The sequence below is a fragment of the Pempheris klunzingeri genome, chromosome 13, assembly GCF_042242105.1.
Source record: "Pempheris klunzingeri isolate RE-2024b chromosome 13, fPemKlu1.hap1, whole genome shotgun sequence".
NCBI lineage: Eukaryota > Metazoa > Chordata > Actinopteri > Acropomatiformes > Pempheridae > Pempheris > Pempheris klunzingeri.
Window position 1 is genome coordinate 11,558,337 of NC_092024.1, and position 25,771 is coordinate 11,584,107.

The 25,771-nt window shown below is 42.0% G+C and overlaps 2 protein-coding genes and 1 long non-coding RNA gene across 4 annotated transcripts in view; all 3 read left to right on the forward strand.

The window, feature by feature from the left end:
- The window catches only part of aspg (asparaginase homolog (S. cerevisiae)), a 41,376-nt gene extending 35,702 nt beyond the window's left edge, over positions 1 to 5,674 (forward strand). For both annotated transcript variants that reach the window (XM_070841747.1, XM_070841748.1), the window contains exons 12-16: positions 174 to 337; positions 3,083 to 3,169; positions 3,695 to 3,794; positions 3,878 to 3,943; positions 4,751 to 5,674. In XM_070841747.1, the coding sequence (XP_070697848.1) occupies positions 174 to 337; positions 3,083 to 3,169; positions 3,695 to 3,794; positions 3,878 to 3,943; positions 4,751 to 4,786 (453 nt within the window). In that variant the 3' untranslated portion in view covers positions 4,787 to 5,674. The remainder of the gene's footprint in view (positions 1 to 173; positions 338 to 3,082; positions 3,170 to 3,694; positions 3,795 to 3,877; positions 3,944 to 4,750) is intronic.
- Positions 5,675 to 10,945: 5,271 nt separating this feature from the next.
- On the forward strand, positions 10,946 to 18,754 carry LOC139211976 (60 kDa lysophospholipase-like). Its single transcript, XM_070842410.1, has 11 exons — positions 10,946 to 11,126; positions 12,019 to 12,120; positions 14,710 to 14,843; positions 14,934 to 15,017; positions 15,479 to 15,605; positions 15,690 to 15,799; positions 16,677 to 16,865; positions 17,010 to 17,123; positions 17,245 to 17,364; positions 17,487 to 17,582; positions 18,587 to 18,754. Exons 1-11 carry the CDS (start codon positions 10,946 to 10,948, stop codon positions 18,752 to 18,754), a joined length of 1,425 nt encoding a protein of 474 aa, XP_070698511.1.
- A 462-nt stretch (positions 18,755 to 19,216) lies between these two features.
- LOC139212475 (uncharacterized) lies at positions 19,217 to 24,072 on the forward strand. The gene is made up of 4 exons (XR_011585312.1): positions 19,217 to 19,654; positions 19,939 to 20,025; positions 20,550 to 20,673; positions 22,862 to 24,072. It is a non-coding gene; the product is annotated as an uncharacterized lncRNA (long non-coding RNA).
- The last annotated feature ends 1,699 nt before the right edge of the window (positions 24,073 to 25,771 follow it).

Below are 25,771 nucleotides of genomic sequence, written 5' to 3' on the forward strand. Positions count from 1 at the left end.
TGTGTGTTTAATTGTTTCTGGTCAATAATGTTGCTGTCTGGCATGGAGGGGAAACTTTATCAGATAATACTTATTAATCTACTAGGATCAATTCAATGCTGTTTTTGTTTTGTGTTTTTTCATTTTATTTCAGCTTTGTTGATAGAGTTATTTCATGTTTTCCTCTGTCACAGGGCGGAAAGTTGTTCCTGGCTGACTACGATGGACGTACACCCCTCCATGTTGCCGCCTGTGAGGGCCACCTCAAAGTGGTGCAGTACCTACTGACTCAAGGCGCTACGGTCTATGCTAAAGATCGCTATGGGGACACACCCCTGTCTAATGCCGTTCGCTTCAGGTAAGACTGAGTTTAAACGCCTAATGTGTTTGTTTCTATCTTACTGTTAAAGTAATAGTGTCATTTATGAAGTTACAAACAAAAATTTGTTTCCTGAAAATATATAATATAATAGCTGCTGTAGAGGTGACTTCATTAAATGAGCTGCTACAGCAAAGGAAATCTTGCTCTGCTTTAATGGCAGGAAGGGAGCAACGGCTGTCAGAGGGGGGTTGAAACCAGGGGAGCAGCTCATAATGGAGTTTAGAGGCCAGGCAATAATTATGAAGTAATTAGGCTAATTGTCATCTGACAGTGTAGACGGTGTTTATTTTTACCAAAGCTGTTTTTTTTTTCATTTTTGTCATTCATTGACATTGCTCTAAAAGCCTACCAGGGAGAAGCCACGTTTAATGTTTCAGTTTTAGAGCTTTGCTGAGCCTCAGGGTGAAACTGTTGTATGTGTCAACGCTGTGCCAAATGGTTGGTTTCCTATTTTGACGGTTGGCACTGCAAGTATGGACTTGTTTCCTTTGTGATGGTGGAGGGATGCATTGGAGCACGAACACCTGCCGTTGCACCCAGCTCTCCTCAGCTTGCTTTGCCCTTCCTAAATGTGTTAATGTAATGACCCTAAGTCATAAAACTGGAGCTTTGAGGTTTGTCAGCATGTCAGCGTGTCTGATGCACTTTGAATGACACTAACTTTTCTGAGTACACTGCAGCCTGATGCCCATATAAGGAGTGTCAGAGATCATCAAGAAAAAGGGGTTAAATATGGGGAGTGTCTTCTGAACCAGTCCTACCAACCTGCTCCCAGTTTCACAGATGAGAGATACAGGCTTCTGAACACAACAGGATGTCCTCCAAGTCCTTTTAACAGTTTCTATGTCAGTGGCTCAACATTCCTCTTAACAATTAAGCATAAAATTTAACTCTTGGTTAACTTATCACTTTGCAAACTCATCAAAAAAAGTTGAATGTCAAAAGTTTAGAATTGATAGCATTCAATTAAACTGTTAGACAACAACATTATCTCTAAATTATGCCTCTTAACAGGATTCAACAAGTTGTTTCTTGTATCAGCTGACTTTAACTGAGTAATATGCTAGTAGTATTTCTATATCACATAAACAGTTGTTGTGCTTTGACAAGTGGTAATGTTCAATTAATAATTATCAACGATAATTAATAATTATTAAAATAAATGAACTTTGAATAAAGTCCACCTCGATTGGGGCACCACCTCGAAAAACGAGGAAAAGACAGCCGTTTTAATTGATTTAGTCTCATAAAAATACTAAACTATCAATTTGGAATTATGTTTTATAATTAATTTAATAATTTCTACCAAAATTACCACATTGATAGCTAGCTGAAGGATTTTGGAGTTCTTGACAGTGTAGAGGTTGGCAGTGTTCACCCTTGTACAACATTAAAGGAGACAGCAAGTATTAAAACATTTATTAAAACAGAGCAAAATTCATCATTTGTTACTCATTAAGGTGAAGGACTTGTACTTTGGTTGTAAGTACAGCTGAAGCAGAGTAGGTATTAAAGACATCTGCTGTTACAGAAACAAAATCAATCAAACAATCTAACTACGTCTCTATGGCTTAACTAACAAATAATAGGAAGAGTGTAAGAGTGTGTGTGTGTGTGTGTGTGTGTGTGTGTGTGTGTGTGTGTGATAAGGCTGAGGAATGTGAGATGGCTCACAAAGGTGGGGGGAGAGCCCAAATGGTGATGGCAAGACCCCCTGGGGTGTGGGGCAAAGGAGACAAAGCTAAGTGCTGTTAGCTTAGCTTTGTCCCTCAGTGGCCTGTTGCAGACTGTGTGTGTGAGAGAGATAAAGGTGCAGGTTAAGACAGGATGGTTAGTTTGTAGGCTAACATCAACTAAACTTAATGGCTGCACAGTAACTACAACACATCACAATAATCAAACTCAATGAACATTAAAGCAAGTCAATACATTAACAGGGGTAAACCATGTATGCAGTAATGCTATGCTAATTATGCCCAGTTAGAGTTTGTTACCCGTCCTTAAAGGGGAGAAGGAGTGTCCTTGAGGGTGCTGCTTTCTCAGCTTGTTGCTGGAGGAAAGGTGTGGTTCTTGTCCGTTGCTGTGTGGTTGCAGGCTGGAGGAATCCGGTCGCTCCTTTGTTCCTGTTAGTTAGCAGCTCTGTGCTAACTTGCTGGTGTGCTCCTGTTGTTGGTTCTGGTTATCAGCTGGCAGACTCTGGGTCGTGCCTGCTGGCGCTGATCTGCTTAGTTCAGGCCGGACCTTGTGTCGCTACCATGAAGGAGGTCTGGTACAGACCACACTGAGGCAGAGCTTAGCTGAGTTGAGCTGGTCTCTGCTCTGCAGGAGGAGAGGGAGCAGGAAAGAGCTGGTCTCTCCACTTCAGGAGAGGCATCAGAAAGAGAAAAGTGGTCTCTCCACTTCAGGAGAGACGATGAGAAAGAGAGGTGGTCTCTCCACTTCAGGAGAGACGATGAGAAAAAAAAAAGTTCAGTGGGGGTGAACTGGTTTTGTGGGCCTGCGGTCGTAAAATCATGTGTCCCCTCCGGCCAATGGCGACTGTGGAGCTGGGCGCGGGGGTGATTTCACACCTATCTGTGAAACTGGGGGCATTGGGGAAAGGAGCCCAATAGTTTTACAGACAAAGAAACATGCGGTTTCACTATGTGCTATTCACTGTATAGTGAAGCCCAACACAGTAATAAATGTATGGCTCTATTGCTTGTCCTCTAATGAACTCAGGCACAAGGAGGTTGTGAAGCTGATGAGAAAGACTGGAGCCCACTTCTCCAGAGACAAGCTGGAGGAAGCAGGAACAGAACTGTGCAGGTGAGACACAGAAAAAGCAAACAGCTCACACATGCAGTCACAAATTTCTCAGTCGCTCAGCCATCCACCGTGACCCATCCTACATAGCTGACACAGGTACAACCAGTTACCCCACTGTTACACAAACTATAGGAATGCCCCCTGGCAGCGTAGCTTTGGACCTGTTCTGCATCTCCAGTGTCGGCAAGTATCTGACGCACTGGCTGGCTCCTGTTATTTATCTGCCACGAGACACTCAACGGGTTTTGTCAGGACTTTTCCAATTCACAGTCTCAGAACACAAACCTTTTGTAAGGTACAACAAGCATGGCTTGTGTTGCTATTAAGATAAAGCAGATAAAACACCTGTGAAACATAAAGGCGATCATAAATGATTTCTTCCCTTGATGTGCTTGCCCAGTTTCTTCTTCATCGTTCATCATTCTTCTTGCCCTCCACCCAGTGTCTATTTGATCGTGTCTCTAACACTCAGTTTGGGAAATAGATCCCTTTACAGTAATACCTCTGTCATTTCCTGTGTGTCAGCCTGGCAGCCAGCGGTGACCTGGATGGCCTGGAAGTCTGGAGCCTCGCTGGAGCGGATCTGAGTAAACCTGGCTATGACGGACGGACAGCAGTTCAAGTGGTGGGCTTTAGGGACATGTAATCCATTTAAATAAAGTAAAGTAAAACCCCCTCTAATACATTCTTTTCTCATGCTTCACACAGGCCCAAGCTCTTGGCAAAAGTGAAGTGGAGACCTTTTTGGACCAACTCATAACCAGTAAACCCAGGGTAACCATCTCCTGCATTCTAACTTCTTTATTTCTGTTTCTTTCGTGCCAAAAACCCACAGCTATTAGTTAATATTCATAGTGGTGTAACACTCAGATTGGTATATTATTGTCTTTCAATTAGATGTTTGTCTTTTATTATTTCAGACAGAATTTGGTGAATGTAATGAATATGAATAATATGATGAGGTAAATGAGATGTAGTGAGCATGCATGTTTGCCAATATTTCCTATATTGATGACGAGATCCACTTTAGCATGACAGCTTTGGCTCCCCTTCATCGCTGTGTACATCCCCTTGTGCTTATTATAAATCCATCCATCCATCCATCCATCCATTTTATAAACTGCTTATCCTGCTTAGGGTTGTGCGTTGTGTTTCCAAGCATGCACAAAAGGCAGGTTCCACCCCTGGATAGGTCACAGTCTGAAACACACAAACAAAAAAAACTACAAGCAATTTAGAGCTGCAAGTTCACCTGGCTCCCAGAGGAAGCCCATGCAGACAGTGAAAAATCACCAAACTCTACACAACAAGGGCTAAGTTAGCCCAGCTAAGGTTCAAACCAAGGACCCCCTTGCTAGAGACAGTACCCAAGTGATCTTATAACTGTTATTGATAAATAATAAGTCTAAAAAGAAAAAAAAAGTTTTGAGAAGCAACCATCACCTTTACCTTTTGAAGTCTAGCTAAGCATGCCAGTTTGCAAGCATGTGTGTGTGTGTGTGTGTGTGCATGTGTGTGTGAAACCCCTCTCACCTCCCCAGTGCTCCACATTAAAATTCTGTCTTTTTGTCTCCATGGCAGAGCGGTGGAGTGATTGAGTTCATGCCAACCCAATAGGTAGAGCTGATGCCACGTCAACCAACAGGAATCGTCCTCCGCCATCCTCCATGCCAGCCACCTTCCTCTTGAACACACTCACTTTGAATTACTGCACAATGTCTATATGTACTGTTAAAAGCCATCAGTGTTTTTCCCTCCAAACCCATTACAGCACAATGTTGTGCAACCACTGCCTTGGATGCCCAGTGACCAAAAAGGGCAATGCTAGATGTATGTTTATGTTTGACTGTTGCACAGAATGAGGAAACATGATCCCGCTGAATGTTTTAATCAAATGCTTTTGCTACTAAGTATGAACAACGTACAAAGTTATTGTGAACTTAACCTGAGCTGCACCTGGGAGTGCTAAAACCTCCCGTTATTCCTTCAGCAGTGAAGAGACTGATTACAAGCTGACCTGTGAGATTCATGTGGATGCTCCAAGTCGGGAAGCCCATCATGCACTTGTGCATGTTAGTTTTTAACACTTTGATACTTTGATGAAAATGTTTTATTCCTGTTTGAGTCAGTCATGACACTCTGTTTTGTCAGCTCATACGAGTCACTCACCCTGAAAAATAGAAACCAATCACAGAGTATTGTCAAAGTGTGCAGCAAAATTCCACCTTGTATGACATTCCTTATTTTTACAAGTTCGGGCCCAGTCTACTTTTTCAAATATACTTGTCCAAGAAGTTCAAGTTGCTTCCATCTGGCTGCAGATACAATCTAACAAGATGCAGACCAATAGACTGAAGAACTACTGTACCTGCAACCATTAACCTTTAAAACTAAGATTTCTGTTTGTTGATTGTACTCGTGTTTTGTTCGACTGTGATAATATGGCTACTGCTGACTGTACAACAAATTGCGCTTCGGGGATATTAAAGACAACTTTGCACTTGACCCAGAGTTTGTACAAATCTTCAAAGTTTTGAAAAGGGTTCATTTTAATTGCATATTGTCAAGGTTAGGAATATGCTTGGATTTTCAACATAATCAGGTGTTTTATCAACACAATCATGCTGTTTAAATATTTGAATACTTTGGATGAAACGGTCCTGTCTTCATATTTGTTTGTCTCCTGGTGTCACAGGAGACGCAGAGCAGACTGGAGCTGGCTTGACTGAAGTGAAAAGGGTGTTCTTTTCTTTCCGCCTATACAGTCTATGGTTCCACTCTGCGTCTGATATAAACCCGGTGTCATGGGCGCGCCCTCTGTGTATGCATGCACATTGAAGATAACCAGCTAACTATTGCACCTTCACATCAACAACAACAGAGCTGGTGAATTTTCATATCTCTCTAGCAACATGCCAGATTGTCGTTTTAATAATAACTAACCAAAAAATATGTTTAAAAAGTGGCTTTGAGTGAAAAGAATTTGTCCAAACAAAGGGCGTAGTAAGCTTTGAACCAGGGACCTTTGGTATATACAATATAGATTCTATCCACTGAGCTACAAAGTTAATTATTTATTACTTACATTCTGACCTGAATACAAGACTATGCAACCACACTGTCAAATAACCTCATTACACGTTCATACAACCATGCATATAAAATGGTAGAGAGCGCCCCCTACTGGATATAATCCTAATTACACTGCAGTCAGGGTTTTATGTCTATCTATCTATCGTATTAATTTGTGTACTGTAAACCGTCCTGAATGTTGTCTGTCAGATTCTATGATGATGTGTTTAGACAAAGTATGGCATTTTTTACACATATACAGTTGCACTCAAAAATGTTCAACCTCCATTGCAAATTAGGTGTTGAACAAACCCTTAGAACAAACCCTTAGCCAGGATGTTGGGATTAACTGGGATTACAGCAGATCCATCACTTTCTGCAAGCACATGTTCTTAAATGTTATGAAAAAGAGTAGGCCCATCTTAAGCAGACGTTCAGTTTGTATCTCATCATTCTAGGTTCATCATCACAGGATATTGCCCCTGTGGAAGCACAATATGACAGTATGAGTTTCTGTGACACTGTAGCAATGATTAACATAGCGCTCTCTTTCCTCTTACTGTGTTTTATTGTGTGAATGTTTCCTTTAAATTCCAAAACATCTCAGGATTGTGTGGCAGCAGTCAGGGGCATCTCCTTCCCACTCCCTACAGCTGAGTTTAGATTGTCAGGTCACTATATGTGAGCTCCCAGCTCCACCCTCTCTTTTCTGTTCTTTGCAGCCAGAGCCCAAAACTTTCACTGATGCGAAGCGAATGTCTCTCAGGGAGCGCTTGGTTGAAAGACCCACAAAGCTGGGGCGGCCATTGTTAACTGGGTAGGTTGTTGCTCTGCAGCCTCCAGCAAAAGAAAAGAATAAGAACAACATAAAAATACAATTGTCGGAGTCACCTGAGTAGTAGTATTGATTGGCAGTGTAGCAACTGCCTGAAATTTGTAAAATGTGGACACCTTCCCACTGAAGTTGTTGGTAAAATCCCATTGATTCATCTGGAATCAGAGACTGTTCAGGTTGATATCAAATCTCATTCTGTTGAGCTACTTTTTTATTTGAATTCTTTAGTGAGTTTTTAGTAAAGATGATTTTAAAGATTGATTTTCATTTGGAGCTTTCTGATGAAGTTATAGTTGGATGTGCATTTTTGGCAAAGTTTTTGATCTTATCCATTATTTGGTTAAATTTAAGCTATTTTCAAACTTTGACAAGAACAGTGCCAGTTCTGGTTGCATGTAGCACCAATGTGGTCTGCAGCAGACTTGTTGTTTTTCAGTCAATCCCACACACTTTAGCCTTGAGATGTGAAACTCATTGTGAAGACGGTCTGACAGCACACGCGCACACAAACACATCCTTGTGTAGTCTGGCACAGGCACTGACCTCCCATCCTCTCGCTGCCATGCAACAGTTCTCTACTGCAGAAGAAAGACAACTTTGGCGGAAATATGGCTGTAAATTTGATAATGGCATTTGCCCAAAATACTTCTCTCCTCATTTTGCCAAGTTGACTGATGGGTTAGACCATGTGTCAAAAGGATGATCTAATTAAAAACAGTGCAGCTACAGCAAAAGCATTACTGACCGACATAGTGTGAGGATGTGGTGTGAAAAGCAGCGATGATAATGGCACCCTATTTTTGAGCTATGAACATGGACATTTTCCTGGCATTGATCTGAGACAACACTTTTCTTATCACCCAACAAATGGAGGAGCAGAGAAAATGGCACCCTGATGGCAAACAGGTTTTCTCTCAGATCCACAGACAGACGAAAGACGCACTTCCTGTTCCTGCTGCAGGTCCTCTTCACCCCAACAAACCAGGGGACTGGGTGGTGATCAAAGAGCTGAGGAGAAAGCACTGGAGGTCAAAGAAGTGAAATGTCCTGTTTCAGGTGCTCCTCACAATACACACAGCAGTAAAGGTTGCTGAGAGAGCCACTTGGACCCACGCCAGCCACTGTAGGAAGGTGCCAGCTAAGTAAAGCGCTCTGCTCCGCCTATCACCAGGTAGACAAGGTAACTCAACCCTGTTCTGGCACTCAAACTGTGTGAGAGGAATGCTGATCGAGCTCTGCTCGCACTCTAAGCTCCAGCAGTTGATTAACTTTGGTGCCACAGGCAGTATGGTATGATGCACTAATTTACCTGTTCGCAACCAGTGGACGCACCAGGAATGACACTGTGACTCCAACCATTGTGCCTGTGATGTGAAGGGAGAGACAGACAGACCACTGAGGCTTCTGGGAAACACCTGGCACCAACATGCTAAATTCACAGAGCAGCAGTCTTTAGGTTCTGGTCATCACTCTTGTATACTGCAACTAATGAGGCCTGTGATTTGTTGCATCATGTGTGCTTGACACAACACCAGATTTGCAAATGATGTATTCTATTTAGGAGGTTGAATAATGTTGAGACTGCAGCAGTCATTAAAAGTGGCAATTTGTGTTGAATTTGGAGAAACCACTTGTAATATTAATTGTGTTGAGCTATTCCAGTAGTTATTTTTTGAGTTGTTCATGCATATTCCCTAACTGCAAGGTAACAGGTGCTGGCTGTACCCTGTTGTCACGTGGGAACAGATGTCTCTGCTCCCTTAGTTCCTCCTCTCTGTATCACATACATATCACTGTGTTACAGTAAATTTTGTCTTGCTCTCCACAGACTGCCATGCACTTGTTTGATCTTCTTTGCAAAGAATAAAACTCAGAAAGGCGTTCTGTTTCAAAGTCTTTGTTTCAGTTCTCACCAATAGAAGAATTTCCACAACACTGCGCCAATTTCAACAGTTTTGTCCCAAATCAGACAAAACGATCTACCTACATTAAAAATGCTAAACATACACTGTTGCCCATAAAGTTGGAATAATAAATAAAGAGATTCCTGAGAAACTGGAGCCATGCAATGTCAGTTATGATATGAGGTGACCCTCTTCCACCCTCATCCCCTTTTCTTTTTTCTTCTTTTTCTTTTGTCAAAACCACTAAGAGAGCTCAGGAGGTCCCTCAAGGTTTTAAGCATGCGTTGGAATGATTAATTGTATTTCCTCTAAGTCATGCCCACACCTAATTCCACAGAACTGTGCAAAATGCTGGCTCCATTGGAACACGTTTTTTCCACACGGAAAATTGACCAATAAGGGAACTGATGAAGAATTGGACCTATAATGGCATTGATATCAATAAAATCTTATCAGTTCCCATTCCTATTGGGCTCACTGTGCCTCCCCACTTCTGAAAACAAAGCCATAGAGTGCACTACATGCGCATGGCATCCCAGTTTTGAGCCATGTCCTGGTTTTGATCTTATTCAGGATGTTTACATGGAGCATTAGAAACCAGGTTATTCAGACCTCTGTTTACATGATTCAACAGGACCCAGGTTTCTGACTGTTCAGAAGCCTTTATCAGATATTTGCATCCCACAGTATCCTGGTTTCTACTGGAGTACTCAAGATAAGGTCTTATCCAGGTTTCTATAACGGGATATGACATTTATATATGCAAAGCATCACTGGGATAATCCAAAAACCTGATCATAACCAGGATACTTGTGCACATCGAGCACAGAAGTGTAGCAAGAACTTTCCAGGTTCTGTTCCACAAATAAGAAAAGAGAGTGCAGTCTTGAGTGTGAGCTCTTGAGGTCTATGGGACATGCTTACAAGTACTGCATTACTACCCGCAGAAGTAACCACTGTGTAATGTATTGTGAGGGGACCCCTATTAACTGTGCAGAGGATGCAGGGTACAGTTCGCTCACTGTTGCTCCCCACAGTACATTCAAGAATATTTGAGGAAGGAGAGACAGCAGATGTTATGTTGTAGCAAATCGAATCTCTTCAAGAATCAATGACATAACGTTAGAAGCGAACGCTCCTGTTCAAAGCATAAACAAAGTCAAGATGAAAAGATGAGATTACAATGAAAATCTACAGTGGTGTGAAAAAGTATTTGCCCCCTTACAGATTTCTTCTGTTTTTGCTTTTTTGTCACACTTACATGTTTCAGATCATCAAACCAATTTTAATATCAGACATAGATGACTTTTTCACATAGGGCCAGGTTGGTTTGGATAGCTTTTGTCCCTTAATAAATGAAATCATCATTTAAAAACTGCTTTTTGTGTTTACTCAGGTCATCTATGTCTGATATTAAAATTGGTTTGATGATCTGAAACATGTAAGTGTGACAATAAAGCAAAAACAGAAGAAATCTGTAAGGGGGCAAATACTTTTTCACACCACTGTATAGGAGCACTGATGAGATAGCATTTTGACATCTATCTATTTATCACCCGAAACTGTTGCATGCAAATCTATAGTATTTTTCATATCATGCAAGTAATTCAAATGCAATATAAATCTAAACTAATTCTTAGACATGTGTCTTGCAGTAGACTGAACCACATAGTGAGAATCAGAGGATCACGGTGGGCCACGCCCGCATTGGTGCCGTCAGATCGGGTACTGTCAATCAGCATGGCTACACAGAGTGGAGGTCCGAGATGAGTCCATTTCTGCAACTTCTATGGAAAACAGAGTTCCGCCCTCCGGTTTCTGCATCACATGATAACGGTGGAAGCAGCTTTCTCTGTATATAAGGCCGGAGTAACGGTGCCGTGTCTCAGGGCGCCTTCTGCACCTGAAGACCACCGCGTTTTCCACTGTTGCAACAAGCGCTTTTTAAAGTCGACTCAAGTTATCATGGCATACTCCAGCTCCAGAAAGCCTGCAAGCCTCGCCCAGGCTTTGACTCCGCCGAAACAGGATGTGGTGGAGCTGACCCTCCAAGGAAGGATCCCGAGGATACTTGGTTGCCTCCTCGAGGTCCGAGTCCTGGTCATCTACACCGGAGGGACCATTGGGATGAAACTTGGTCCCGGCGGTAGGTTACTCGTTGTGCTGCTATTTCTCTTCCCTGTATCAGACTGGTAGGTCTGCTGCGAAGTCATGTTGATCTCACACGTGACAAGAACACGCCAGTGCGCCCTAACGCAGCAAACAGCGCACATGTCCAAACTGACCTCACTGACGTGATGCAGCAGCAGAACAGATTCTCTCAATGGATAACTACATGTTGACATGATAGTATTGGGCAACATGTGGAGCCAGTAGTGAGGCAAAATAACATTCAAAGTTCCCAGGATCTTCCTGTATTAAATGGCATTTTCATATTTACTCTGTAGCCGTGAAGCAGCACTTTTCTGACAATGCTATATGATAAAATGTTATTGTTGTTGGAGGCTTGTCCCTAAATCTGATCTAAATAACACTTTCCACCGCTTAAATGTGGATAGGGATGTCCATTACACTATACACACACACATCATGTTGTCTCTTATATTTGTAGTATTCAAAGACACTAGGACACTCTTCACAAAGTCTAGACTCTTTCTGTCTTAATGTCTTATCTCTTGTTTAAATTGTCTTGAAGAGTTTCTGCAGGTCCCCCACAGCAGCACTAGTGATGTGCCCACGTTTTTTAGAAATTAAAGCTCTTGAAAATACACCAGGTTCAGTTGCCTAAAAACTCTAACCTCAGTATCTATAAGAATCACAACTTAAATAGATTTTTCAGTCCTGCCACAATGACATTTCTTAGATTCACCACTAGAGTTCAGTATGAGACTGTTGTGTGGTGTTGAGATGATAATAAAGTTCCTGTGCTGCTCTCCTGAATTGCTGCTGATGAGCAGTGATCCCACACAGAGCAACCTAGGAAATATTACTAACTCTACATATCGATTGCTCCTCTTTTTCTCTCTCTGTAACCACAGGACTGGTCCCAATACCCAATTATCTTGAGAAGTACCTGCCCAAGTTGCCCATCTTCCATGATGAGGAGTACGCCGTGAAGCACCATGTGCGTGAGCGCTACGGTTCGAACACCTTGGTCCTGCCGTAAGTGTACCCACAATCCCTCTGTGCTCAGTCAGCACATAGTTATAACTTAACTCATCAACACTCATATGATCTTGTCTACAGGGGATTCATGTTCTGACTGTATGTGTAACATCTCGTACTTTAAGGCATTTTTTTAATTCAGTGTCCATCTTATAGATGCTATAAAAGTTATATTTGTTACTTATACATTTAAAAATGTATGTCAGACGGTTTTACAGACACTTGAACACATCGACCATATTCACCAGTGCAAAACGTAATTATCTGGTACTTAAAGGTTGTTATGTGAGCATCATGTAAGGTCAGCAGTCATCACTGAGCTAAACCAGACATAAATCATATTGTTTGAATAAGATAATATGTTAGAATTGGTGAACATTGCACCTTTATACTAACAACCATTAGTCTACAGCCAAGAGTAAATAATAAGAGTAATGCGTCTTACACTGTATGAAAATGCATTTCATAGCAGAAAAAGTAGAGACTAAATGTAAACGACACACTCTCATAAGAATAGCAGTGGTCCTCATGACTGGAGTTTGCTTTTGTTGCTTTAACAGGAAGTCAAGGCTCCACCCTGATCCTCTATTTCACAGGTGCTGTAGTACTGGCAGCATTTTGTGAGCCTGAATTGTGCTTGAGAGTGGTCTGAAGTTTCTGCAGTCTGTAAGACTCAGAGTAACGGTGTGTTTGTCTGACAGGAGATGCAGACGTGTCCTCTGGATAAAATACCAGGAGGGATACAGGAGCATGGGGCTGTGTATTATTACCAATATTTTCATGGCTTTTACTTGTGACAGTTTTCTCAGCTGCTCAGCAGTGTCTGTAGGGTCTTAATTGTTAGTAATGGAGTGGGCGCCCCGACCAGAAACATGCCCCTACCCACTAATTTACATACCCCCTTTCATGTAGACTGTGAGAGTCGGCTGGGCGGCGGGGGGGAATGGGGTGCATGATAAAGATAATATAGAGTGACTTTATCTGAGCAGTTTGTAATCTGTCCATTAGGCTAATAAAAACATTTTGGAGGACTCTTCAGTTTTACTTTGTGCTAGTAATCAGTTTATTTTGATTAATATTAAACCATTTCTAATATTACCATTTAGTTTCAATATGAATATGTGAGCATGTTTTTTTTTTAATTTCTCATTTTGCGGCGTTCAGCATGATTATCATTTTATATTTGTCCATTCTTCAGTGGGCATAATGTTAATATCAACTGAAGTAGGCTCACATGTGAGTCTAATGGTCATACTGTTGATAGTATGCAGCTGCACAGCCTATATTGAAAAAGGCAATTAGTTTATTGATTTATTGAAAAGCTTTATTCATGTGATGTTGAGAGGCAGAGCCACAAGGCCGATTTTTCCCCCCACCTCCAATCTTCTTCACTTCTTGAGTCCTCACATGCGCGTGCACACACGCACACACACACACACACACACACACACACAGGCACACGCACACACATACATACACACACACACACACACACACACACACACACACACACACACACACACACACGCACACACATACACAGACATTCATTATTCTTAAACTATGAGGCATCTTAGCACGGGTATGCTAATGTGTGGCTTTGCTACACCTTAGGGCACACTGCCAGATAGATGAATAATTGGTGATTTGAATAGTGTTTTCTTGTGGCCCTTTGGCTTTAAGATTATCAACAACATATGTTTGAGGGTCATGTGTGGACTCAAGGCTAATTAAGGCTACTGTCTGTGGGACCCCTGGTTAGATGGAGTGGGGCTTTCTTGGGCGTGCTGGCTCTTCCCCCGCTGTTCAATTCACCTTCTATCTCCTGTCAGAAGGCTGCCCTATGGTAATGTGGGGGGTGTCCCGCTCTGTTTCCTTAAAAGGGAGATTAAAAAGAAAATCTTTCCACGGCTGTTTAGCCATGCCTTATGCAGAGTATCGCAGGTTGGGCTGTGGGACGCCCGAGTTAAACGCTACTGTGAGGCGACATAAATATGTATACAAGCAAGGCTCCCTCCCTTGTAATTGAAACGAAAAAGAAACACAGGCTTTCGCCCTAACCTGAAGTGACTCACCAATTAACCCTAAGATATGTCCTTCAGTTGTGCTTGTATTTACAGCACAGAGAGGTAGAAAAAAAAAGAAAAATGGCAAATTTTGAAGTAATGCTCTCTCTAACAGTATGCCTACCGTGCCCCTCCTTTTACATTTCCGAAATTCTCTCTCGGTGTGTAAACCAGGTTGTGACTCCCTGATGCTGGGACAGTGGGCCAGGCTAAATAGAGCTTGTGTTGTTTCTTAAAGATTTTTTAGCATTCCCTTACCCTTCTTTCAACGCACTCAAATTTAACCAGAACTTAATCCAACTTTGTTGAATGAGCACAATGAAGACAAACAATAATTTCTCTATAGATAATAACCATTTGTTTATTCAGTTTATCTTTTTGTGTTTTGGAGTGAACGCCTGCATTTGCAAACACTGAAACTGATAAAATGATTAAATTTGTGTAAATAATGACCAAAAGTAATTAATAACATGTCCACCTTCCAGGGAGAGTGACCAGAAAAAGATGATACTTTACACTATCATGGAGTACTCCCCGTTGCTGGACTCACAGACACCATGGCTTACACAGCCTCTGCTCTGTCCTTCATGTGTGAACATTTGGGCAAACCAGTCGTTCTCACTGGCTCACAGGTAAGACCTGCTGTCCTCACTAGTCATACAAACAAAAAGACAAAATGTCCCTGCAGCACGTGTCGTAACATGAAACATGCTCGTCTCCAGGTGCCTATCTATGACCTGAGGAACGATGGCAGAGACAACCTGCTGGGGGCGCTGCTGATTGCTGGCCAGTATATCATTCCTGAGGTGAGGAATTCAAGGTTGCCTGCATGATGTTAGATTATTATAGAAATTTCATTTGGAAGGAAAGTTAGGGATTGCTCTATTTGTGAATGTGACACTAAAACGGTGTAAAGATGAGACTAGATGATCATCAGCAGTGGCTTTCTTTTGTGAGCTTTCCTTACTGTCACAGTTTTATATGTTGGGTCGATGAATAATAATTGAATGAAGAACTTGTTCGATGAGACAGTGTTTCGCAATACTGAACAATTTCAAGAAGAGGAAGAACTTAGAGAAGTGTTATCTATGTCTACCTGTGCATGACCAAAGTGTGCAATTTATTGAATCTGCATTGAGGGAATTTGCTAAAACAGACTAATATATTTTCATTGATGGTCATTTTGTAATGAGTTAATGCAATCTTTCAATCCATGTCTACAGAAGAGCAAATATTGTGCACTAAATGTGTCTTTGTCTCTTTTCAGGTGTGCCTTTATTTCTACAACAAACTCTACAGAGGGAATCGTACCACCAAAGTGGATGCTGGGAGTTTTGCTGCATTCACCTCTCCTAACCTGCGTCCACTGGCTGCTACTGAAATTGATATTACAGGTGAGCCCAGTCGGCCTGTCACTTTTCTTCCGATGTCCAGAAGAGCCTTTTTAAAAAAATCTTTTCCTCCATTTCTTCCTTTAGTTGACTGGGATATAGTGCTGAAGCCAAGCACAGAAAAGTTTCAAGTCAGCACTAAACTGGACCGCAACATAGGTCTGCTCAGGCTGTTCCCAGGAATCACTGCTGCTACTGTAAGTCACTCAGCTCCTGATGATGATATAAATCAAGATTTTCCTTCTGAGTGAAATAAAAAGTAATTAAAGACATGTTCCTTAAAGGTAACTGGCTGCTCAAAACGGCTGTGTTGTCTAACAGCTATTAAATATAGTTACATTTAATTCAGTCGTGCTGTTACTTATCTTCCGTCACCTTCCTGGTCATGTTAACTGCCATCAAAGCTCAAAGCCCAGAGAAAGATGAGAAGGAGTTATGGGCCATGACCAATCAACCTGTAAAGGAGGAGGATTGGCATAGATACTGTAACATTTAGCTGCACCTCCCCCTGCTGGGAGAGTGTGTTTACTGTCTCAGTCTGCTCCCATTGCCCAGCTCGGCTATCAAGACTTCCTTACAGACTTTAACTGCCTTACGCAGCCCAGTTTTGATTAGGCACCAGGCTCTCGTGTGGCCACTGTCTCTGCAGTATGAGAGCTTCTGTCAAACTGCTTATCTCATCAGAAAATGGTGACTGAACCTGGCGTTCTTAACGTCACCTTCTTTTCAGATTTTATGGTAACTGCTCTTGTCTTGCCAAGTGACTTTATGCTTGCTAACACCTTCAGATTAATTGCTCTCCTTCCTGCCATTGGAGTCATCTGCCATTCTAGTCATATGTCATGGCTAATGATGTGGTACAGGGCCTCCTGGTGCCAGCCGAGCCAACCAGTGACTGAGATACTGGTTGCATAGACAGCACCAGATGGGCTTTAAGGAGAGTGGATGGTCTCATGCATTGGAGAGAAATAACATGGAATACTAATTCCTCAATTTCATTCTGCATAGCTGAGCAGCCAGTTTATTTGGTCATAAATTTCGGGAGTTGTGAATCCTTGGTATATCTCTGTCCAGGTGAGGGCTTTCCTGCAGCCGCCCATGCAGGGTGTGGTCCTGGAGACATACGGCAGTGGAAATGCCCCTGATAACCAGAAAGAACTCTTGGATGCACTGGAGGAAGCTATCAAGATTCGACATGTCATCATAATCAACTGCACCCAGTGTCTGAGGGGGACTGTGTCTGCATCTTACGCCACTGGCGAGGTACATCATGTCACCCACTAGTTAATCCTGACCCACTTTACATTTTGTGAATGATTTATTTCCTGAGTAAAAAAACAGAAGGATTATCTAGTTGATAGGAGACTTGAGAACCAATCACAAATACCTACTTCTGTGTCTTCTCAGGCGTTGAAGAAGATAGGGGTGTTAGCTGGTGGTGACATGACCCCAGAGGCTGGCCTGACGAAGCTGTGCTACGTACTGGCCAAGAATGAGCTTGATCTAGATGCCAAGAAAAAGGTTGGTGTCTACACTCAAAAGTGATATCACATTTAATGCTTTATTCTAAGTACCTCCACAAAAATAATAGTTATCACCAGCAGCAGAAAAGTGACCTGCGTGTATATTTATCACTGTCCAGATGATGGGTGAGAGCCTGCGAGGTGAGATGACTCCTCAGATAGCGGACGCTAAGCTGTGTCTGAGCAACAGCCGTTTCATCCAGGTCATCGCCAAGTCTCTGAGCATCACCTGCAAGGAGGTGAGGGCACCACCAATGTGCATGAGTTAAACAGTGTGACTAACTCACACTTCACCAAACAAACTATCTCTTTTCATTGGGCAAGTTCGTAGTTTTCTGATTAAAGTCTGTGGTGTCTACAGGAGCTGGAAGCCATCCGTGATGCCCTGACTCCCCCACTGGCATGTGCTGCTGCTAAGCTTGGAGAATTAGACGCCTTAGAAGCTCTAAGGGAAATGGTAAACAACCCTACAATCTCTACCTCTCATATGTACAGCTGACAATCATGTAAAAACCCTTTCATACACACACCCTGGGATTTGTTACAGGGAAATGTCCTATGCACTCTCAGCCTTCCCGTATTGTCATCAAGATCAAACCTTCTGTGGCTGTGACACAGCTTAGCGCTAAATTTGTATCCCAGCAGAACAACATTCAATGCAGCTTATCTCAATCATGTTTGCTAATCACCAGCAAATACCCAGGGTCACTCTTCCTGTAATAGAGGGGTAAGGGAGACACACAGGCACACGTGCCTGCCAAACTGGTAAGGCAAATCACCTAAGTTGTCACGTGTACATGTTTGTATGTGGTTAGGCCTGTGTGCAGTCACTACAGTTTCATTGGACGAAGTATCATCTTTGTGTCCTCACGCCTATAGAAGCTTGACAGTTAAATTAAGCTTGTTTGAGACATTTTTCCTGCCTGTGATTAACTTTTTTGTCATTTACGTGGTTGGTGCCTCTGTTCTACAGGTGCTGCTGAACACCAATGTGGAAGGTTACAAAATTTGCACCGTTTATTACAGCATAAGGCTGATGATATTCTATATTCTTGTTACTGTCAACACAACCCATAAAAAAACAAAAACCCAGAATGTATCTCTCAATACTTCAATTCTGCAACACCGACATAGATGCATGTAAAAGGCCAAGTAATTTCCTTAAACAGCTTGGTACTATACTTTTTAGTTTGTACAACAGCACATATATAGTACTATAGATGTGGTTTTAAATGTTTTTGTACAGTAGTGGAACTCTTTGGCAGAGAGGGAAAACTTTATCAGGCTTTGGCCTCACACATAATACTTATTAGCCTAGTAGGATCAATTCATTGTCGTTTTTGTTTTGTTATTTATTCTAGTTCAGATTGTGTGACAGCAAGGAACATTGAGTATAACCTGACTTGTCATTTAAACAACATTGGACATGATTTGATGTTTTCATGTTTTCCTCTGTCACAGGGTGGAAAGTTGTTCCTGGCTGACTACGATGGACGTACACCCCTCCATGTTGCCACCTGTGAGGGCCACCTCAATGTGGTGCAGTACCTACTGACTCAAGGCGCTACGGTCTATGCTAAAGATCGCTATGGGGACACACCCCTGTCTAATGCCGTTCGCTTCAGATAAGACTGAGTTTAAACGCCTAATGTGTTTGTTTCTATCTTACTGTTAAAGTAATAGTGTCATTTATGAAGCTACAAACAAAAATTCCCCTTTTGGCTATTAGCAGATATTGAGTGTTTCCTGAAAATATGTTGTTAATAGCTGCTGTAGAGGTGACTTCATTAAATGAGCTGCTACAGCAAAGGAAATCTTGCTCTGCTTTAATGGCAGGAAGGGAGCAACGGCTGTCAGAGGGGGGTTGAAACCAGGGGAGCAGCTCATAATGGAGTTTAGAGGCCAGGCAATAATTATGAAGTAATTAGGCTAATTGTCATCTGACAGTGTAGACGGTGTTTATTTTTACCAAAGCTGTTTTTTGCATTTTTTTTGTTTTTTGCATTTTGCATTACATTGCTCTAAAAGCCTACCAGGGAGAAGCCACGTTTAATGTTTCAGTTTTAGAGCTTTGCTGAGCCTCAGGGTGAAACTGTTGTATGTGTCAACGCTGTGCCAAATGGTTGGTTTCCTATTTTGACGGTTGGCACTGCAAGTATGGACTTGTTTCCTTTGTGATGGTGGAGGGATGCATTGGAGCACGAACACCTGCCGTTGCACCCAGCTCTCCTCAGCTTGCTTTGCCCTTCCTAAATGTGTTAATGTAATGACCCTAAGTCATAAAACTGGAGCTTTGAGGTTTGTCAGCATGTCAGCGTGTCTGATGCACTTTGAATGACACTAACTTTTCTGAGTACACTGCAGCCTGATGCCCATATAAGGAGTGTCAGAGATCATCAAGAAAAAGGGGTTAAATATGGGGAGTGTCTTCTGAACCAGTCCTACCAACCTGCTCCCAGTTTCACAGATGAGAGATACAGGCTTCTGAACACAACAGGATGTCCTCCAAGTCCTTTTAACAGTTTCTATGTCAGTGGCTCAACATTCCTCTTAATAATTAAGCATAAAATTTAACTCTTGGTTAACTTATCACTTTGCAAACTCATCAAAAAATGTTTAGAATTGATAGCATTCAATTAAACTGTTAGACAACAACATTATATCTAAATTATGCCTCTTAACAGGATTCAACAAGTTGTTTCTTGTTATTCAGTATCAGCTGACTTTAACAGAGTAATATGCTAGTAGTATTTCTATATCACATAAACAGTAATAAATGTATGGCTCTATTGCTTGTCCTCTAATGAACTCAGGCACAAGGAGGTTGTGAAGCTGATAAGAAAGACTGGAGCCCACTTCTCCAGAGACAAGCTGGAGGAAGCAGGAACAGAACTGTGCAGGTGAGACACAGAAAAAGCAAACAGCTCACACATGCAGTCACAAATTTCTCAGTCGCTCAGCCATCCACCGTGACCCATCCTACATAGCTGACACAGGTACAACCAGTTACCCCACTGTTACACAAACTATAGGAATGCCCCCTGGCAGCATAGCTTTGGATCTGTTCTGCATCTCTAGTGACGGCAAGTATCTGACGCACTGGCTGGCTCCTGTTATTTATCTGCCACGAGACACTCAACGGGTTTTGTCAGGACTTTTCCAATTCACAGTTTCAGAAACACGCCTTTTGTAAGGTACAACAAGCATGGCTTGCGTTGTTATTAAGATAAAGCAGATAAAATTCCTGTGAAACATAAAGGCGATCATAAATGATTTCTTCCCTTGATGTGCTTGCCCAGTTTCTTCTTCATCGTTCATCATTCTTTTTGCCCTCCACCCAGTGTCTATTTGATCGTGTCTCTAACACTCAGTTTGGGAAATAGATCCCTTTACAGTAATACCTCTGTCATTTCCTGTGTGTCAGCCTGGCAGCCAGCGGTGACCTGGATGGCCTGGAAGTCTGGAGCCTCGCTGGAGCGGATCTGAGTGAACCTGGCTATGACAGCCATTAGTTAATATTCATAGTGGAGTATGAATAATATGATGAGGTAAATGAGATGTAGTGAGCATGCATGTTTGCCAATATTTCCGATATTGATGATGAGATCCACTTTAGCATGACTGCTTTGGCTCCCCTTCATCTTTGTGTACATCCCCTTGTGCTTATTATACAGTGGGGCAAAAAAGTATTTAGTCAGCCACCAATTGTGCAAGTTCTCCCACTTAAAAAGATGAGAGGCCTGTAATTTTCATCATAGGTATACCTCAACTATGAGAGACAAAATGAGAAAAAAAAAATCCAGAAAATCACATTGTCTGATTTAGAATTTATTTGCAAATTATGGTGGAAAATAAGTATTTGGTCAATAACAAAAGTTTATCTCAATACTTTGTTATATACCCTTTGTTGGCAATGACAGAGGTCAAACGTTTTCTGTAAGTCTTCACAAGGTTTTCACACACTGTTGCTGGTATTTTGGCCCATTCCTCCATGCAGATCTCCTCTAGAGCAGTGATGTTTTGGGGCTGTCGCTGGGCAACTCCCTCCAAAGATTTTCTATGGGGTTGAGATCTGGAGACTGGCTAGGCCACTCCAGGACCTTGAAATGCTTCTTACGAAGCCATTCCTTCGTTGCTGGGGCGGTGTGTTTGGGATCATTGTCATGCTGAAAGACCCAGCCACGTTTCATCTTCAATGCCCTTGCTGATGGAAGGAGGTTTTCACTCAAAATCTCACGATACATGGCCCCATTCATTCTTTCCTTTACACGGATCAGTCGTCCTGGTCCCTTTACAGAAAAACAGCCCCAAAGCATGATGTTTCCACCCCCATGCTTCACAGTAGGTATGGTGTTCTTTGGATGCAACTCAGCATTCTTTCTCCTCCAAACATGACAAGTTGAGTTTTTACCAAAAAGTTCTATTTTGGTTTCATCTGACCATATGACATTCTCCCAATCCTCTTCTGGATCATCCAAATGCTCTCTAGCAAACTTCAGACGGGCCTGGACATGTACTGGCTTAAGCAGGGGGACACGTCTGGCACTGCAGGATTTGAGTCCCTGGCGGCGTAGTGGGTTACTGATGGTAGCCTTTGTTACTGTGGTCCCAGCTCTCTGCAGGTCATTCACTAGGTCCCCCGTGTGGTTCTGGGATTTTTGCTCACCGTTCTTGTGATCATTTTGACCCCACGGGGTGAGATCTTGCGTGGAGCCCCAGATCGAGGGAGATTATCAGTGGTCTTGTATGTCTTCCATTTTCTAATAATTGCTCCCACAGTTGATTTCTTCACACCAAGCTGCTTACCTATTGCAGATTCAGTCTTCCCAGCCTGGTGCAGGTCTACAGTTTTGTTTCTGGTGTCCTTTGACAGCTCTTTGGTCTTGGCCATAGTGGAGTTTGGAGTGTGACTGTTAGAGGTTGTGAACAGGTGTCTTTTATACTGATAACGAGTTCAAACAGGTGACGAGTGGAGGACAGAGGAGCCTCTTAAAGAAGAAGTTACAGGTCTGTGAGAGCCAGAAATCTTGCTTGTTTGTAGGTGACCAAATACTTATTTTACCAAGGAATTTACTAATTAATTCATTAAAAATCCTACAATGTGATTTCCTGGATTCTTTCCCCCCATTCTGTCTCTCATAGTTGAAGTGTACCTATGATGAAAATTACAGGCCTCTCTCATCTTTTTAAGTGGGAGAACTTGCACAATTGGTGGCTGACTAAATACTTTTTTGCTCCACTGTAAGTCCATCCATCCATCCATCCATACATCCATTTTATAAACTGCTTATCCTGCTTATGGTTGTGAGTTGTTTCCCAGCATGCATTGTACAAAAGGCAGGTTACACCACTGGATAGGTCACAGTCTGAAACATACATATAAATAACACATATATAACACACATCAAATGCATTCAAAGGGATTTCAAAAGATGGAATGAAAGAGTAAAAGAAAACCTTTTTTTATATATGTTAATTGTTATTGATAAGTACATTTATAAAAAGAGAAAACACATTAAAGATGGCTTTTATAAGGATGTTTTGAGTACAGTTAGTGAATTAAGCAATCAATTAGAATCATAAAGGAAAAATGTCAAACATTTACTGGTTCCAGCTTCTCCCATGTGAGGATTTCTTAATTTATCTGTTTTTTATAGCATTATACATTCAAGAGTGCTGAAACCCCTCTCGCCTCCCCAGTGCTCCAAATTAACTCTCTTTTTGTCTCTGTGACAGGGCAGTGGAGGGATGGGGTTCACCCCACTCCAGTAGGACTGTGAGCTGATGCCAGCTCAACCAACAGGAATCATCCTCTATTTGCTTTCACTGTCCTCCCAAGCTGTTTTCAACACGCCATCCACCATCTTTAATTTCACTCTCACTTTGAATATCTACACAATGCTTATATTAACTATTAAAAGCCACTGTTTTCCCTCCAAACCCATAAGCAGCACAATGTTGTGTAACCTCTGCCTTGAATGCACAGTGACCAAAAAGGGCAATGCTAGATGTATGTTCATGTTTGATTGTTGCACGGAATGAGGAAACATGATCCCGCTGAATGCTTTAATCAAATGCTTTTGCTACTAAGTATGAACAACGTACAAAGTTATTGTGAACTTAACCTGAGCTGTTTTAACATGGAGAGCACTAAAACCTCCTGTTATTCCATCAATAATGAAGCATGGTTATTGAATACTACCTTAGGAGTTAAAGATCTTTGAATACTATAACATTTCTTTATAAAGTAATGTTGTCTCTTGCTATTGCAAAATATTAATGATTTCTGGGGCTACAGGGTACATATGTTATATGCTATTTTTACTTCTTTTTTTTTTACAGCAAGATGAAATAAGAATAAGGTTGACTCTTTATTGTCTGGCATATTGTCCAACTGTATCACTTGCCCACTTAGGTCTAAGTTTGACCCTGAAACAGAGGTTTCCATTTCCTCCTGCTCAAACAGGTACTACAAAAACCTGCACTTACCTTTCAGACCCATCCAGCCTGATTGTCAAGCTAGAAGAGCCTGTATCTCCATATGAAAGGGGAAGGGGAAATCCAGACTATCATGTGAGCCCGATAAAGACTTAAACATGCCACAGTTTCTGTGTTCTTTTATGTCATTTGAATGTCTCCTTATAATATTCAGAAACAAATAACTGATTGTGCTTTCCTTATCTTTGTTGTGCCAGCACTTAATGCTGTTAAACTTTGCCCTCTTGTTTGATGTAATTGACATTTTAAACCGGGTCAGTCTTTAAAACTTTAATGATATAATCTATAAGGGGTTCTCATGCGATTAGTGTGATTGACACTGCAATGTCAATGTCTGGAATGATTTGAAAACTCTGTTAGTGTCTCGCTGTCCTGTTCAAGACGTGTGAGGGGTGTGTGTGAATGTAACTCTATGGTGGTCTGTTTCTTCTGTGGAAAAAGCAACAGAAATAAATCTCTTGTTTCAAATCAGTGTCTCCTGTGATTGCTACTGTGTTGCACCAAACCCTGAAACTCACATGAAACTGTGCTCACACAGGACATTTCTATGCAGAGTCCCTTTGTGTTCTCTAAAGAAATGCATCCTGAATAATAATCGGATCCATTGTGACTGCAGTGGGCCTTTAGGAATAATACTAAATCAAACCCAAATGTGGAGCTTGTCTAACACCTTTCTGTGTGAGCTCTTACTGTCCGACTGTGAGATAAATTAACCTGAAATTAGACAAACGTAGAAGACAAAGACGGCATAAAAATGCCATTTATCCATGTGACTTCTCAGTCTGCAGTGGCTGGTATTTGCTATCTCTGTCTTGAGGGCGGCTGCCCCTTCGAGCTCCTTGTTGGCAGAACCCAGCTCATCCGGTTGGACCAGCATAGGCCTCATTCCTCCCTGAATGAGAGGCTTGTACGAGCCTAGCCCCAAAACACTATTTAAAGAGCTCCTATCTCTGCATTTACTCAGTCTGGGCAAGGACGACACCAAGGAAACACCACAGCCAGGACACCGCTCACCTTCTCCAGGTAAGCACCATGCCACGCAGCTAATAGCTGGCCGAGAGTTGTGCCCTCTGCTTGTTGTTGTGGATTTACTCTGAAATCTGTGTGTTTGGAAATCGGTGCGTTCATGCCCAACAGATCACTTAAGGAAACTAATTCTAGCTGCTGTTTCTGTGTCTCACTAGTGGAATCAACAGCTTGAAGGACGGACTTTGCCCTGAAGAAGTGTGTGGTCTCTCTGATTAAGTGGTTCTCAACAGTTCAACAGTTCTTTGAGAAAATTGTGAAATGTTTAGGACCACTTGACCAGTCAGACAAATGCTGTCAGCTTGGGAAAAATGCTGCCAATGAATGGATCTTTGACAAACATCACTCAAGGCATGACTTTCAATGACTTTAGTACAACTGTGTGACTTCCTCAGTTTCCTTACCCTCTCTGTATTCTACCCTCATTGTGCCCCCTTGTGTTACAAAGCCAGCTGCAGTCCAGGAACTGTGTGTGTGTGTGTGTGGGGGGGGGGGCTGTAAAAATAATCAGGCTTAAGTAATTTCATTCTGCTGGCACACATACAAATGTTTAACCTCTCTGCTGCTGTTGTAACACTAGTTTTCTCCCCTCCGCTCAGCTTTACTGTTGCCGCTATTCAGAAGTACTGATTAAAACAAGTCCACAAAGAGTCATATGTCTCTGTTGAGTCAGTGTGGGATGATGGACCCTGATTCTGCAGGGATGGTCGCTGTCCAAAGTACTGAAATTTGCCTTCATGGTAAATATGACAAAATCACTGCATGTGTCTAGTCTTCCAAACTAGAGAAGAACGAGGACTATTTTTTAATCGTGCAGCAAGACAGTTAGGCACAGGTCACTTCTACTTCTACTTCTCTACTTTTAACTCGACTTTTGGACTTTGTAGTTCAAATCTGGCCTCAGTTAGATGACAAGTGCCTTAATTAAATTCTAAACACACATCTTTTGTTTTCATGACTAGTTTGATGGGAAAACCTGACCCAAAGGCTCAAAATCTGACACAACTCTGGGAGGAAAATCCGAACGCCTCTTCCCTGAGGTATCAGGCTACTTTATACCGTATAAATCATTCATGAAAGCTCTGTGCACCGATTATTCCCACTCTCCTTTCAGACAGACCC